Source organism: Salvelinus namaycush, chromosome 20 (genome assembly GCF_016432855.1).
Source record: "Salvelinus namaycush isolate Seneca chromosome 20, SaNama_1.0, whole genome shotgun sequence".
NCBI classification, from domain to species: domain Eukaryota; kingdom Metazoa; phylum Chordata; class Actinopteri; order Salmoniformes; family Salmonidae; genus Salvelinus; species Salvelinus namaycush.
The window spans coordinates 43,927,744-43,944,864 of NC_052326.1; the positions used below are offsets into that span (position 1 = coordinate 43,927,744).

Below are 17,121 nucleotides of genomic sequence, written 5' to 3' on the forward strand. Positions count from 1 at the left end.
GGGTAGCCAGGAGGAAAGCATGGCCAGCCGTAGAGAAATGGTTATTGAAAATGTTGATTATCATGGATTTATCGGTGGTGACCGTGTTACATAGCCTCAGAGCAGTGCACAGCTGGAAGGAGGTGCTCTTGTTCTCCATGGACTTCACAGTGTACCAAAACGTTTTGGAGTTAGAGCTACAGGATGCAAATTTCTGTTTGAAAAACCTAGCCTTTGCTTTCCTGACTGACTGCGTGTATTGGTTCCTGACTTCCCTGAACAGTTGCATATCGCGGGGACTATTCGATGCTATTGCAGTCCGCCACAGGATGTTTTTGTGCTGGTCAATGGCAGTCAGGTCTGGAGTGAACCAAGGGTGAGGTGAGGAAATTACTTTTAAAGAACGACTAGGCATGAAGTCAAAATCATTCCAGGATACCCGGGCCAGGTCGATTAGAAAGGCCTGCTCGCAGAAGTGTTTTAGGGAGCATTTGACAGTGATGAGGGGTGGTCGTTTGAACGCGGACCCATAGCGGATGCAGGCAATGAGGCAGTGATCGCTGAGATCCTAATTGAAAACAGCAGAGGTGTATTTGGAGTGCAAGTTGGTCAGGATAATATCTTTGAGGGTGCCCATGTTTACGGATTTAGGGTTGTACCTGGTGGGTTCCTTGATGATTTGTGTGAGATTGAGGGCATCTTGCTTAGATTGTAGGCCGGCCGGGGTGTTAATTATATCCCAGTTTAGGTCACCTAACAGAACGGACTCTGAAGATAGATGAGGGGCAATCAATTCACATATGATGTCCAGGGCACAGCTGGGAGCTGAGGGGTGTCTATAACAGGCGGCAACGGTGAGAGACTTATTTCTGGAGAGATTCATTTGAGATTCAAACTGTTTGGGCATAGACCTGGAAAGTATGACATAACTTTGCAAGCTATCTCTGCAGTATATTGCAACTCCTCCCCCTTTGGCAGTTCTATCTTGACAGAAAATGTTGTAGTTGGGTATGGAAATCTCAGATTTTTTGGTGGCCTTCCCAAGCCAGGATTCAGACACGGCAAGGACATCAGGGTTGGCGGAGTGTGCTAAAGCACTGAGTAAAACAAACTTAGGGAGGAGGCTTCTGATGTTAACATGCATGAAACCAAGGCTTTTTCGATTACAGAAGTCAACAAATTAGAGTGCGTGGGGACACGCAGAGGAGGAGTAGGATGAGGGTAAGGCTAAAGGCTATCAAAACTGGTCGTCTAGTGCGTTGGGGACAGAGAATAAAAGGAGCAGATTTCTGGGCGTGGTAGAATAGATTCAGGGCATAATGTGCACACAGGGGTATGGTGGGGTGCGGGTGCAGTGGTAAGCCCAGGCACATCCAGAGGTTGCATCTCTGGATGTGGTGGAGATACTGGGTGAGATCACCACATGTGTGGGGGGTGGGACAAAGGAGGAATCTGAAGCATGTTGAGTGCTGTAAACTATGTTTACACTGTAAACTAAAACAATGAATCCTATCCTAAACAGTATACAAGGCATATTGACATTTGAGAGAGACATAAAGCGAGGCATAAAGCAATCACATGTGTTGATTGGGAGAGCTAGTTAAGACAACAACGGGTAAGACAACAACAGCTAATCAACTAAGACAACAACAACAACAGGTAAAATGGCGATGAATGGGAAGAGAGAGTCGGTTAACTACACACAGGGCCTGAGTTCGGGGCTAGGGCAGACAGATATAAAAATAAAAAATTAATTTAGTTAACCTGTTATGGCTGCAAGGGGCAGTATTGAGTAGCCAGTTAAATAGTGCCCATTTCAAACGGCCTCGTACTCAATTCTTGCTCGTACAATATGCATATTATTATTACTATTGGATAGAAAACACTCTCTAGTTTCTAAAACCGTTTGAATTATTTCTCTGAGTGAAACAGAACTCATTCTGCAGCACTTTTCCTGACCAGGAAGTGGAATGTCAGAAATATATGCTCTGTTCAACTTCCTGCCTATACATGGTCATGATACGTAAGAGTCTACGTACACTTCATACGCCTTCCTCTGGGTGTCAAGAGGCTGTGAGAGAAGAAATTTTGTGTTTATCTTGGTCTGAGGTGGAATAAAAGCTATTTCTTTGACGTGACCGTCCACTTCCTGTTTCTGGAGCGCGCGAAAGAGGACATGGATTTGGCTTCTGTTTTGCTCCCGTTATGGACGACTAACATCTCCGTCTTAGATTTTATTTGATACATGTGACCATATCATCGTAACGTATGTTTTTTCAATATAGTTTAATCAGATTATTGAAATTTTTTCGGGAGTTTTGCCGTGGTTCCGTTCTCTGACTTTGTTGACGTTGGAGTGATCCGTGCCACTTGGCAAGTGCCCATGCTAAATGAAGAGGGATATTTGCCGTTCCAGATCAAAACAACGACTGTTCTGGACAAAGGACACCTTGTCCAACATTCTGACGGAAGATCACCAAAAGTAAGAAACATTTTATGATGCTATTTCTAATATCTGTCGTGCATGTGAACTGGTCGTGGGCGCCCAAGTGTTTCTGGCTATTGTGGCTACGCTAATATAGCGCTACATTTTGTTTTCGCTGTAAAACATTTAATAAATCGGAAATATTGTCTGGAATCACAAGATGCCTGTCTTTCAATTGCTGTACACTATGTATTTTTCAGAAATGTTTTATGATGAGTAATTAGGTATTTGACGTTGGTGTCTGTAAATATTATGGCTGCTTTCGGTGCAATTTCTGATTGTAGCTGAAATGTAAACTATGATTTATACCTGAAATATGCAAATTTTTCGAACAAAACATATGCTATACAATAAATATGTTATCAGACTGTCATCTGATGAAGTTGTTTCTTGGTTAGTGGCTATTTATATCTTTATTTGGTCGAATTTGTGATAGCTACTGATGGAGTAAAAAACTGGTGGAGTAAAAAAGTGGTGTCTTTTGCTAACGTGGTTAGCTAATAGATTTACATATTGTGTCTTCCCTGTAAAACATTTTAAAAATCGGACATGTTGGCTTGATTCACAAGATGTGTACCTTTCATCTGTTGTCTTGGACTTGTTAATGTGTGAAAGTGAAATATTTAAAAAAAATATATTTTGAATTTCGCGCCCTGCACTTGAGCTGGATGTTGTCATAAGTGTACCGGTGTCGGGCTGCAGCCATAAGAGGTTAATAAAAAAAAAATGGAGTACCGTGACAAATGAACAGTCCAGTCCAGATGGAGAACGAGGTATTGTAGTTGTAGTAATTTCGTTTGCTAGCCGGGCTAACTTGTGCAAGCTTCGGGGCAGGGGCGTTAGCCACTATAGCCACCCGGTAACAGCTAGCTAGCAGCGATGATCAGCTGCAAAGGTCCAGAGCTTACGGCAAGTATCTGGTAGGAGTAGTGGATTCTAGCCGTGTCCGGGAGGCATCGGCTGGGTAGCCGGGTGATCACAGAGTGGGCCTAGCTCAGGGCTAGCTTCGAGGCTGGGTCACTCGGTGGCAGCTAGCTAGCTGTGATGATCAGGAGTAATGGTCCAGGGTTTATGGCAGGAATCCGGCGTTGTCGTGGATAAAAACAGTCGGAGGCTGGTAGGTATTATCCAGGCTAAAAAAATACGGTTGGTGCCTGTGCTGAAGGTAAAAGACGCTAGCAGTGGCTAACAATGACTAAAAAGCTAGTAGCTAATTAGCTTGTTAGCTTCTGATGGCTAGCTTCTGATGGAGGTACTGGCTATAAGGTCTAAAAAAAAAATAGCGGATCCGTGTCACATTGAGTGAGGCGGGTTACCGGAATGTATATTTTATTTAAAAATAGAAAAGAGATTGAAAATAAATGGAAATATACACGAAAAATACAAAAAGTAAACGAGAGGACGACAAACCACGTCTGCACTGCTACGCCATCTTGGGAGAGCGATCTAAGGCACTGCATCACAGTGCTAGATGCGTCACTACATACCCTGGTTTGATCCCGGGCTGTATCACAACCGGTCATGATCGGGAGTACCATAGGGCGGCGCACAATTGGCCCAGCATCATCTGGGTTAGGGTCGGGTTAGGCCGGGGTAGGCTGTCATTGTAAATAAGAACTTGTTCTTAACTTACTTGTATAGTAAAATGAAGGTTAAATAAAAAAATATATATACTATTAGTCTAGGCTAGCCACCAGGCTGAAATATAAGCTTAGGTATGTCATTTTAGGCGAAAATTGAAAAAAAGGAGCGGATCCAGAAGAGCTTTTAAAAGATAGGCGTCCTGTCTACGGGACAGTTGTAAATCATACAGCGCCGTGTATCAAGATCGCAGATTTTAGAGAAACAACAAATGTCAGTACATATAAGTGTCTTATATCGGCTGAAAGCTTAAATTCATGTTAATATAACTGCACTGTCCAATTTACAGTAGCTATTACTGCAAAAAAATGCCAAACACTTTTTTTCACCGGGATAGGTTTGATAAATTCACCTCTGAAGGTAAAATGTGTACCTACATTCTGAAATCTTGCTCTGATTTATCATCCAAAGGGTCCCAGAGAAAACATGAAGTTTAATTTTGTTAGATAAATTCCTTTTTCATATGCTAAAATGGTCCATATAGCATGCATGATCGATTTTGTATTTCCACTCGTTCAATTTGCGAAGAAAGGAATCTGTGAAAATCTAACCCTAAAAGTTGTTTCAACCAGTCAAATTACGTTTGTATTTATTCCTCAGAGATCCTAGAACGTAACCAGACTTCACGATATCATTATGAGTGTAGTATATCCTATAGGACATCAAATTTGGTCAGAGAGTGATGCCTTCATGGCGTGCCGATGATGCGGGCGGTCTTCACTTGATTGACTGTAACTGTGTCAAATAAGCACCAATCGGGGTTAAACAAAAATGTTGCTGATAACCTTGTGCGACAGCAAGCCTTTTCCTTTTGGACAGAAAATACAAGAATATGGAGAGTTATGAAGTTTTGAAAACTGGGTGTTTTGCAAATGTTGAGCTTACAATATGGAAAAGCTAAATCAAAGTCCAAGTATACAGTTTTGACAATATTCTTGCAGAAAAAAATGTAATGTAAATGTCTCTTTCCCAATTTGGCCAAATGTACATGGGTGACTTCGCATTAAATGTCATGTAGCTTGCTCATACTTGAAGTTATCAGTCTGAAACTGTGCACAAACACCGATGCCCTCTTGTGGACACCATCGGAATTGCAACCAGAGTGATGGCTGGATTTGGGACCTTTCTGTTGCATTTCAAAGATGGTGGTAGAAAAAAGAAAACAAACGGTTGTTTTTTTCTTTGTATTTTCTTCTACCAGATCTATCGTGTTATATTCTCCTAGATTCAAAGTGTTTCCTTTCAAATGGTACCAATAATATGCATATCCTTGCTTCAGGGCCTGAGCTACAGGCAGTTAGATTTGGGTATGTCATTTTTGGCGAAAATTGAAAAAAAGGGGGCTTATCCCTAAAAAGGGGCTATTTTATGTAGCTTAGACAATGACCACTCTTTGTATTACATGAGCATGCTAATAACGACAAAAGGAGGACACCATTTTAGCACAGCGGGATTTGCCATTACGCGGGGACCGATGCAAGGTCCCCACAAAGTACAGGCTCTAGGTCAAATCCCCAAACTGGTTAAATGTAGGCTATACATCTACCAGACAAATATCCTTTTATTTCGTACTTTCTTTTAATAATTAAAGAAAATTTGTGTTCCGTTTGTGTCTTACGTCTTTGGTATAACGAGCAGGAAAGCAGCATACCAGGACCACCTACCATCTACCCATTCTTTACCTCCCTCAGGAAGCACGAGTTCAATAGCTTATTAACAGTTCCATTGCTTAATGGGGAAGGAGGGAGGGTACCTGGTATGTTTTTGTCCATTCAATTCCATTCAGAGGCCCCATTTGGGGACCCCCCGACCACTACTCCTTTGGTCTGGAAGAAGGCCTATCCATAGAGCCCCCCAGTAACTCACTAGTTGCTTACCCCTGCTAGTGTCCAGCCTAAGTCTTTGAACTTCGGGGATACCCACCCAAGGCCATTTGAGGATACCCTCCCACCCCCAAACTTCTGTCTGGAGGTGGGCCACGATCCCTGGACCCCCTTGTGACCATCCAACCATCAATGGAGAAGCCATGCTCCCCATGTAGCCACACTTCAAACCTTGATCGCTTTGAGGTGTACTGTATTTAACATTATAGACTTGATAAAATTACTTATTCTGAAGGTGCATTTTATTTCGAATGAATAGTGCTTTTTAAAGGTGTAAATAGCAGGAAGATAAATACCTTCAATGTGGATGCTCTTCACTGCTCTCTTCAATGATTAAATGCCTGCTTTGGCCCAACATTTTTATCAGGTGATGTAAGTGCAAGTGCTTATTGTGGAGGCATGCATATTCCCCAATGTTAAGATCAGATGGGAAGTATTTAGAATCTTGTAGGAAATGTGAGGAGAGAGGATCGTCACAGAGACAAATGGAAAAGTCTCGTTCATAATGTCACACACTCAAAGTCTCTACCTCCTTTTGTCTCTGTGTACCTCCTTCTCCAAACCACACCTTTTCCATATCTGGAGGCGAGAGTATGACACAGTTTCCTGCGGCATCTTTATAATGAATTAGACTGTACCTGAACAAAATTAACCACAGGAAAAAGGTGCTTAGAGATCTTAGTTCTCTCCTATAGAGACATCAACCCTACTTCATTTCCAGACTATCCACCCTAGTCCTAATAAATCGCAAATGGGAAAGGGGTATTTTTTTTATGGAAACATTTAATTAAGAAGTAATCATGGCCGCGGGTGATTTTCTATTTCAATCTCTCCAACCTTAACTGAAACAGTGGGATTTCTAATTAGAATAATATTGATATGCAAATGTATGGATTTTTTTTTTTTTTAAATCGCAGGCCCAAGACGTAATCAGTAGAATAAATAAGGAGGGAGGGTGTGTGTTTTTGGTGTGTATGGGAAAGGGTGGGTAGTGTGTGTATGGGGAATTGTGTATGGTGTGTGTATGGGGGGTATTATGTGTATGGGGGATGTATGGATGGTGTCGGTTTTGGGGGTTGGTGGTTAGGGTGTATATGGGGGATGGCTGGATGGTGTGTGTATGGGGGTGGGTGGATGGGGTGTGGTGTGTGTATGGTGGGTAGGTGTAGATCTTGTATCCATATGGGATAATGTATCAATATGTATCCATGTCTTTCAACATTGGGCGAGCATATCCCTTGGCGAGAGTGATTGTAATTCCAGTATGCATGTACACAACATCTATAGAAGAGAGAGAAAGGATACAAGGGTTGAAATATGATGACTGCTTTTGAAGCTCTTTTTGGCCAGAGTTTGTGTGTATACACGAGTGTGTGTTCCGGGCATGAATAATGTTTATGCTTGCATATAAATATATAAACCACTGTGTCTCTCCTCTACTCAGCATCTTTCCTCGTCAACTCCGTAGACTCATGTCATTACAAAAAAAATGTCCACTCCATAACCCAAATCCCTGAATTAGATTTACCAACCAATGGGATTTACTCTGGCATCTGCATCGATCACCGTCATCTCCATAGATGCGTGTCACCTCTATATTGTAGACATTATGATGTCCACTCCATTACACAAGCCCTTTATCATATTTGTGGGTAATATTACGACTATGAACCCCAGTATTGCAGTAGCATTAACCATTGAAAAGGTGTCTTAAGAGGCCTTAGCAGGGGTCCAACCCACAAGCTTTAAATTGTTACCACCACATCGGCCTCAACCAACTGGCCAAATCAGTGGGCTGTGTGTGTATGTGTTAGGGGGGTACTGTGATGGGGCCCATTCTCCAAGGGGGCTCGTCTGACTGGCACGGGGGACACTCGACTTTGGGCTTTGAGGGACCTATGAGGCCCACTAGCCATCTACTGCCCTGCGGCTAATACCACAGCAGGCACAACCTATCTCCACTCTGGTTCATCCAGGGGGAGGGGGTCTAGTCTGCCCTAACACCACAGGAAAAGTGCATCTAGCCTGGGGAGAGCCAACCCCATAGGTCCTGAATGGCTGGTTGTGGTTTAGATCTTTACTAAGCTGGTCCCCCCAGAGTCACGGCTAAAGACTGGGTTGTTGAAACAAAGGTTGTGTTTGAACTAAAGTGTCTCTCTCTGTCGAAACGTCTGGTTTCACAGCGCCTCAGAATGGAACTTGAATAAAAGCCTATGGCAGGACCAGAGCAAACAACCGCTTGTTTTTAACTGGCTGATCTGTCACTCCATCAACACCTTACAACCTCCCCCATACATTGTGGATTTCAGCACGCAAGCAGCACAAGTGATTTAAACAAGGAAGTGAGTTTGGAAAATCTGAAAGTACACATTTTGTAGGCCACAATTCAGAATAAATTAGGCTTCCCAAAAATAATATGGTCAATGTGATAGAACACTTATTTTGATTGGCGGTTTTCAATTTTTTCTAAGACCCATCTTATACAACGGTAGCAGGTGAAACAGCTTCATACTAATGAGATCACAAACCAGCACAGGTGTAACACATACTGACTAAAGAGGTGACACCAATCGGTGCGCCCCACGTGCTAACGTGATAATGTCCAACCTCAAAATATACAGCATGAGTCAAATGTTTGGACACATACTCATTCAAGGGTTTTTCTTTTAACTATTTTCTACATTGTAGAATAATAGTGAAGATATCAACACTATGAAATAACACATATAGAATCATGTAGGAACAAAAAAAGTGTTGAACCAAAAAATATTTTATATTTGAGATTCTTCAAAGTAACCAACCTTTTTCTTGATGACAGCTTTGCATACATTTGTCATTTTCTCAACCAGCTTCATGAGGTAGTCACCTGAAATGCATTTCAATTAACAGGTGTGCCTTGTTAAGTTAATTTGTGGAATTTCTTTCCTTCTTAAATCATTTGAGCCAATCAGTTGTGCTGTGACAAGGTAGGGGTGGTATACTGTACAGAAGATTGTCCCGGATCCCCCCGGTACTGCTGCTCATTCTGTTGACCAGTTCAGGAGGTCGACATCACCGGCCTTGTAGGCTGCACTGAACTGTGTCATTACGCACACCTGGTTCCAATTTCTCACTGATTGTGTTTGTATAAATGTGCCCTATGTTTCCCCATTGGGCTGTCGATTATTGTTCCTATGTCCGTTGGTCGTGTGAGTACCTATGCGTTGTCTCAGCCTGTGCTGCGTGTTTTGTGTATTCTGGGTCTTGTCCCGTGTCATTCTACGAGGTTAACACTCACACTTTTGTTTGAGTACATCCCAGTGTTTTGTATCTGTTTGTTTTGGGTGTATTAAAAAGCCAGATATATTCCTGTGCCTGTCTCCAAATCCTTTATACCAGCGTGACAAAGATAGCCCTGTTTGGTAAAAGACCAAGTCCATACTATGGCAAGAACAGCTCAAATAAGCAGTGGTGTAAAGTACTTAAGTAAAAATACTTAAGTACTATGTAAGTAGTTTTTTGGGGTATCTGTAGTTTACTATTGATACATTTGACTACTTTTACTCCACTACATTCCTAAAGAAAATAATGTACGTTTTACTCCTTACATTTTCCCTGACACCCAAAGGTACTCGTTACATTTCGACTGCTTAGCAGGACAGAAATTACCTAATCCACGCACTTATCAACAGAACACTAGACTCACTAAACACAAATGCTTCATTTGTAAATTATGTCTGAGTGTTGAACTGTGCCCCTGGCTATCCGCAAATGTAAAACAAATAATGATTATAAATATGTGTCATCTTGTTTGCTTAATAAAATAAATTATTTATGCTTTTACTTTTGATACTTAAGTACAAACCTAAGACTTTTACTCAAGTAGTATTTTACCGGGTGATTAACTTTTACTTGAGTCAGTGTCTTTTTAAAGGCATCTTTACTTAAAGTGGGTACTTTTTCCACCACTGCAAATGAGCAAAGGGAAACGACAGTCAATAATTTCTTCAAGACATGGTCAGTCAATACGGAAATGTTGAAGAACTTTGAAAGTTTCTTCAAGTGCAGTCACAAAAACCATCAAGTGCTATGATGAAACTGGCTCATGAGGACCGCCACAGGAAAGGAAGACCCAGAGTGCAGAATACCTGATGAATTTACGAACGTTCAACATGGCCGTATCAGTAAGCTTTGGCAAAAAAGGTGTTAGTCCCCAACGCCCTGGATCCTTAACACTGGGGCCCCTCAGGGATGTGTACTTAGTCTCCTCCTGAACTCCCTGTTCACCTACGACTGCGTGGCCAAACACGACTCCAACATCATCAAGTTTGCTGACGACACAAGTGGTAGGCCTGATCACCGACAACGATGAGACAACCTATAGGGAGAAGGTCAGAGAACTGGCAGTGTGGTGCCAGGACAACAACCAATCCCTCAATGTGAGCAGGTTGAGCGTTTCAAGTTCCTTGGTGTCCACATCACCAACAAACTATCATGGTCCAAACACACCAAGACAGTCATGAAGAGGGCACAACAACACCTTTTCCCCCTCAGGAGACTGAAAAGATTTGGCATGGGTCCCCAGATCCTCAAAGTTCTACAGCTGCACCATCGAGGGCATCCTGACCGGTTGCATCACCGCCTGGTATGGCAACTGCTCGGCATCTGACCGGAAGGCACTACAGAGGGTAGTGTGTATGGCCCAGTACATCACTGGGGCCAAGCTTCCTGCCATCCAGGACCTATATAATAGGCGGTGTCAGAGGAAAGCCCACAAAGTTCTCCCTGCTACCGCACGGCAAGCGGTATCGGAGCGCCAAGTCTAGGACCAAAAGGCTCCTCAACAGCTTCTTCCCTCAAGCCATAAGACTGCTGAACAATTAATAAAATCTCCACCAGACTATTTACATTGACCTCCCCTCCCTTTTGTACACTGCTGCTACTCGCTGTTTATTATCTATGCATAGTCACTTCACCCCTACCTATATGTACAAATTACCTCAACTAACCGGTACCCCCTGTATATAGCCTCGTTATTCTTGTTACTTTTAATTATAATTTTTTACTTTAGTCTATTTGGTAAATATTTTCTCAACTGCACTGTTGGTTAAGGGCTTGTAAGTAAGCATTTCACGGTAAGCATGATAAATAAAGTTTGATTTGGATAACATGAAAACAGCCTAACCAGCTCTGCTAGGGAGAGTGAAATGGTCAGAGTTTGGATGGTTGCTAAGATGGTTGCTAAGCTTAAGATGATTCTCATGGCATTGTACACAGTCAGTGTGAACCAGAGTGACTTGACAACAACAGGCCAAGCAAGCTGTACATAAACGGAAACGACACAGGATGTCTTATTTAATGAAAGGGGTTGCAGTCTGCCATGAAGCATTTATCCATGTATACGGAGTAAGAGTCTTGCTACAGTTTCAGATATTATACGTTTCTAATTTTGTCATTAAGTTGTTTTCATTGCAAGTTCAAGCTTACTGTTAGCTAGCTAACTGACGCTAGAAGGCAGGCTCGCTAGCTAACATTACATTTATGATCTGTGTTTAGTAATGTTCTCAGAATGCCATTTAGCATTGCTAGTTATAACCTAATGTTAGCTAGCTAACTAACTAACATTGAACCTATTTGGTTAACTTTAGCTAGCTGTGACAATCGGTTTGTATTGCTGGTACTTTATGGATTAGTATTATGGTTCATAGTTTAGCTAGCATGTTTAAACAAATGACTCCACTTCACCAGATGATTACATGACCCATCTAGTTAGCCATAATCACCATCAGACACAACTGGCTATCTATTGTATAATAATGCCAAAATATTTGTATCTGGAATTTGTCTTTCAGCATCAGTAGAACACACCTGACTCTCCTCCACCAGTCATACAAGGAAAATGGTCTCATGCCTCCCATCAAAAAGAGAGCTGGCCCAAGCAACCACAGGTTACACCTAAAGCATGAGGACTTGCAGTGAGTGGTGAACTTCAACAACTACGCAGAGGATAATGCAATAGTATTACCAGAACGCCACCCAGGATACACACACTTTGGTGGAAAGCTGCTGCCATCCCATGTGACAAAAGGAGCAGTGTGGCGTCTACAAGGAATCGATGACAACACTTGGTATGTAAAGCATAAAACACACATTTTGATTATTTAATTGACCTCCAACATGATTGGCACTACTTTTATTGATTTCACATTATTTCTGTATTTTCAAGAGGTACGTGTATTCAGGCTGCGTGTTATCATTTTAACTTCTAGTTTCCAAGATGATGTTTCTGTATGCAGTGCTGCTGCTCTGCACATGTGTAGGTAAGTGAAACTTACCTGATAATGATGCATTAAAACACAATATTATATTTTAAGTTACATTTTCTTTTCATTAACCTATCTTAATGTTATTTTGTTGTTTGCAGGTACACTATCCTTCTGACCCTATGCAGCCAGGTCCCATCTACTTTTTAACTCCTCGCAACTACAGTTGGCCAAAACAAGAACACCTATGTGCTTTGGTATTGTGCCTGGCAGACCATGCACAAGCTCCACCACAGTCTGGACCTTCACTTCCTGATCATAGGCCACATCAAGTTTTCCCCCGACTGGTGCTTCGGCCTCATCAAGCAGCGCTACAGAAAGACCAGAGTGAACACTTTGTCTGAGATTGCTGGTGTTGTGAAGGACAGCACTGTGACAGGGGTCAACATCCCACAGCTGGTTGGACTGGAGGATGGTACGGTGCTGGTGGAAAAAGCTATGGCTGGCAATAACACCTGACTCCGTACTTCAGGCGGCTGCCACAGTTCAAGCAGTACCAGCAGTGAATATAATTTTCATTGCATTGTATGAGGTTAGATCTCCCGGGTGGCGCAGTGGTCTAGGGCACTAGGGCTAGCTGCGCCACCAGAGTCTCTGGGTTCGCGCCCAGGCTGGGCTGGGTTCGCGCCCAGGCTCTGTCGCAGCCGGCCGCAACCGGGAGGTCCGTGGGGCGACGCACAATTGGCATAGCGTCGTCCGGGTTAGGGAGGGTTTGGCCGGTAGGGATATCCTTGTCTCAGTATGTAAAATGTAATAAAAATGTATGCACTCTACTGTAAGTCGCTCTGGATAAGAGCGTCTGCTAAATGACTAAAATGTAAATGTTATTCTTCTTATCTAAACTTGGGAGGTGAATTGATGTTGTGCAGGGTTGTAACCTCTTCAATTGTTTTGTTTATTTCCTGTTTTACAGCTTCGATGCTCTGAAGCCTGGTGTTGTTGTTGCCAAGGAGCGTTTGGACTCAGTCGGGACCAGGTTTCAGCTGCTGTGGAGCGCTGACATCCTTCCTCCCATAGATGGTCTGCCTGTACAATCACCACCTGGACTGGACACAGCTAGACAAACATATGTTTTTGAGAAGATCAGGGAGTTTTGCAACGAAGAGGCTATGGACATCACATGCCCTGCACCAAAGTCAAGGGCAGGACAGAAACAGGCTCTCCGAATATAGAGTCCCTTGTTCATGCGTTGTTCGGACAGACCAGTCACTCAAAAGCACTTGAGGAGCAGCGGCCATTTTTCGGGATGTTTCAATCCGCCTTTCGTTGAAAGGTGGTACAAGCCGGCTGTTCCGACCAAGATCAAATGCCGTTGAGGGTGCAGGATGGTCTGATTTGATTCGGAGTCAAGATCTATCTCACTTTGTCACGCTTCGGGCACCATCTCTTTCAGTGGAATGGCATGCGCACATTCTTCTTGTTCTAGTCTGGCTACACGTTTGCTTTACCTTTCCCTGTGCTCGAGCTCCAATTTCTGTTGTTCCCATTTTCCCTTTAGTTTTACCTCTCTCAGTTGCACGTCTACGGGGTGTACTCTACCACCCGTAGGACCCTTTTCATCATCCACCAAAGCCTTCGAATCAGCATGTGCATCTGTGATGTCATAATGCTTTGCAACGATGAGCAGATTTGGCTTCATACATTTATCTAGCATCTCCCATGTAGGGTTTTCCACAAATGCACAAACTTAAAGTCCATGGCTTTTTTTTATTAGCCTGTGTTTATGCAACTTTCAAATTGACAACCAATCTTATAACCCATCAGGTGGATGTCAGTGACAGAAACTCTACCACAAAAGTGTATTTTGACTAGAGCAACTACCATACTCATAGGAAACAAATCCTGGACGAGCCCCCATATGCAGTAGCAATGGCGCCTGGGAAAATGGTTACAAACACTAACAACGACACAAAGCTTATGTTGGGCAGATTTTGATATGTATAACCCAGGTAATGAAGACTTTTTAGGAGTACGTTTGGCACCAATACCAGAGACCGACAATTGCAATTAATTCATTATAATGATATTATTATCAGCTACAGTAGGCTAGGTTATGATCATAAGGCTAAAATTACCATATTGCATCTCGATATCTCGTCATATATGGAGGGTTTGATTTTTACTCAGTGGTGGTAACATGAGCCACCTACGTGCACAGAGGTTACAGGGGGGTGGGATGTGTGTATAGGCTCATTGCGCCCTCTCAAGGGCAGTGTGACAAGAGGACCGAGGGGAAAACAGAACTGAAGGAGCAAAAAAGCAGAGGAAACCTAAAATAAAATAAACGTTATAGAAAAACAAAACCACATAGAAAACTTACGACGAGTGCACGCTGCAGTTGTAGAATACAAAGTCCACGCCGGCGAACATCTTGCCCGTCTCCTTGGACTTGAGGTAGAGCTTCACCATGCACTTGTCTCCTACGGAGACACACGCATCGCTTAGCAACTTATGTCATGCATTGGAGACTATGGAGAGAATAAGTCAGGTAGAAATATCTCCTAGAGTCACAGGGAACATTAAATCACATTAGAGCTGATAACAATACATAATGGTGGATATAAAATCTGCTTTAGGTATTCTCAAGTTTAAACATGTCACTTCTGGGAATCTAAATATATATGGCTCCTTCATCTCCAAGCTTTGAAGATACATCACAGGCAACAGTGCTGTCATTGTGGCGTGATTGCATTAGAACTGTTAAAGATGCAAAACACATGGTAATGGACCTGCATCTGAACTCTCTTAAACATATCACATTGGAGACGATTCATATATAATCTTGATGCTTGGGGAATAACATTGGTAGTGACAGAGAAACTCAAAGTATATTTGAGTTATGTAAAAAAAGCCATGAAATGTGCAATTCTGGTCAAGGCAAAGCTATTGTGAAGACGAGGAGGGAGACTGTAGGACTATAAGGACAGGCTGGAATGGAATGATTGGAATGGTATCAAACACATTAAGGCTGTTCCGTTTATTTAATTCCAGCCACTACCCCATTAACCAGCCTCCACTGACTGAGATGAGCCCACAGGCGTATGATGTCATCATTGGCATAACAGCCTTTTTCTATTTTCATGGGGGGGGATATCATGACACCACCAGTGTGCACCAGAGGCGGCTTGGTCCGGGCGGCGTTCTCACCTTTATTTCGGGTAATGGGGATGACGTTATGGGCCGAGGGGGACAGGCAGTAGATGCGGCTCCCCTGGATGTGCCCATCCGTCTCCACGTAACCCTCGAAGGAGCAGTTGACTCCCGCAGAGAGGTCAGGGACGTTACGCGCCTCCAGCACGAGCTGGGGACAAATCAATGGAACACAGGGAATATATTATTAAGACAGATAATGTCAAGGGTTTAATGGAAGGACATGTAATAAACACTATATATACAAAAGTATGGGGACAACCCTAGTGGATTCTGCTATTTCAGCCACACCCATTACTGACAGGTGTATAAAATTGAGCACACATCCATGCAATCTCCATAAGATACATTGGCAGTAGAATGGCCTTACCGAAGAACTCTGTGACTTTCAACGTGGCACCATAATAAAATGCCACCTTTCCAACAAGTCAGTTCGTCAAATGTCTGCCTTGCTAGAGCTGCCCCGGTCAACTACGTGGTGTTACTGTGACGTGGAAACGTCTAGGAGCAACAACGGCTCAGCCGCAAACTGGCATAGTAATAGGCCACACAAGCTCACAGAACAGGACTGCCAAGTGCTGAAGCACGTAGCGCGTAAAAATCGTCTGTCCTCGGTTGCAACACTCACTACCGAGTTCCAAATTGACTGGAAGCAACGTCAGCACAAAAAGTGTTAGGTCGGGAGCTCGATGAAATGGGTTTCCATGGCCGAGCAGCCTCACACAAGCCAAAGATCACCATGCGCAGTGCCAAGCATCGGCTGGAGTGGTGTAAAGCTTGCCACTATTGGACTCTGGAGCAGTGGAAACGCGTTCTCTGGAGTGATGAATCACGCTTCACCATCTGGCATTCCGATGGACGAATCTTGGTTTGGTGGAGGAGGATTAATGATCTGGGGATGTTTTTCATGGTTCGGGCTAGGCCCCTTAGTTCCCTTAAGTTATGACATTCTAGACGATTTTGTGCTTCCAACTTTGTGGCAACAGTTTGGGGAAGGCCCTTTCCTTTTTTAGCATGACAATGCCCCAGTGAACAAAACGATGTCCATACAGAAATGGTTTGTCGAGATCGGTGTTCACATACTTTTGGTCATGTAGTGTAAATCATATAACGCAGAGGATTAATGTTAAGACCTGCTGACCTAAATGGGCTAATTTCAAATATTTGTCAAAATTGCTTAAGATCAGTAAATTTGGTTGGGAATCCTTGTTGGACAGCAGTATTCCAACCTTGTCTCTGAGTCAGGACTGAAACTGGACCACTCAGGAACACTCAACACCTCTTGGAAAGCCATTCTGGTGTTTCTTTGGGAGAAAAATCTGTGTAGATGTCCCGTTGTCGCAGGATTGGAGTGGGCTTTGCTCCTTTCATATTTATTTTGATCCTGACAAACTCCACAGTCCCTGCCGGTGACAAGTATATCTATAACATGATGCGTCACAATACCTGAAAATACAAGTGACAGGCTAGTGTGGATATTTGGAAAGTAGTCCTGGAATACATTTACCGCTAATGTGAGGACCGGGGACTTTGTGGCAAGGTTAGTGTGAAGAACATGTTAATGTCTTTAATGACACAAGCACGTAGTTAGCTACTTATTGGCATATCACACAGTTACTGGTGTGTATTTACATAAACACACATTTATATACAGGTACTGTATCAGTACACACATACAGAG

At 43.0% G+C, this 17,121-nt stretch overlaps 1 protein-coding gene across 1 annotated transcript in view; it reads right to left on the reverse strand.

Annotated features, from left to right (window-relative positions):
• LOC120065392 (plexin-A1-like) overlaps positions 1-17,121 on the reverse strand; it is a 384,951-nt gene that overhangs the window by 191,897 nt on the left and 175,933 nt on the right. Inside the window, exons 6-7 of the mRNA XM_039016370.1 lie at positions 15,438-15,591; positions 14,611-14,710 (exon numbers count right to left, since the gene is read on the reverse strand). Of these exons, the coding sequence (XP_038872298.1) occupies positions 14,611-14,710; positions 15,438-15,591 (254 nt within the window). The remainder of the gene's footprint in view (positions 1-14,610; positions 14,711-15,437; positions 15,592-17,121) is intronic.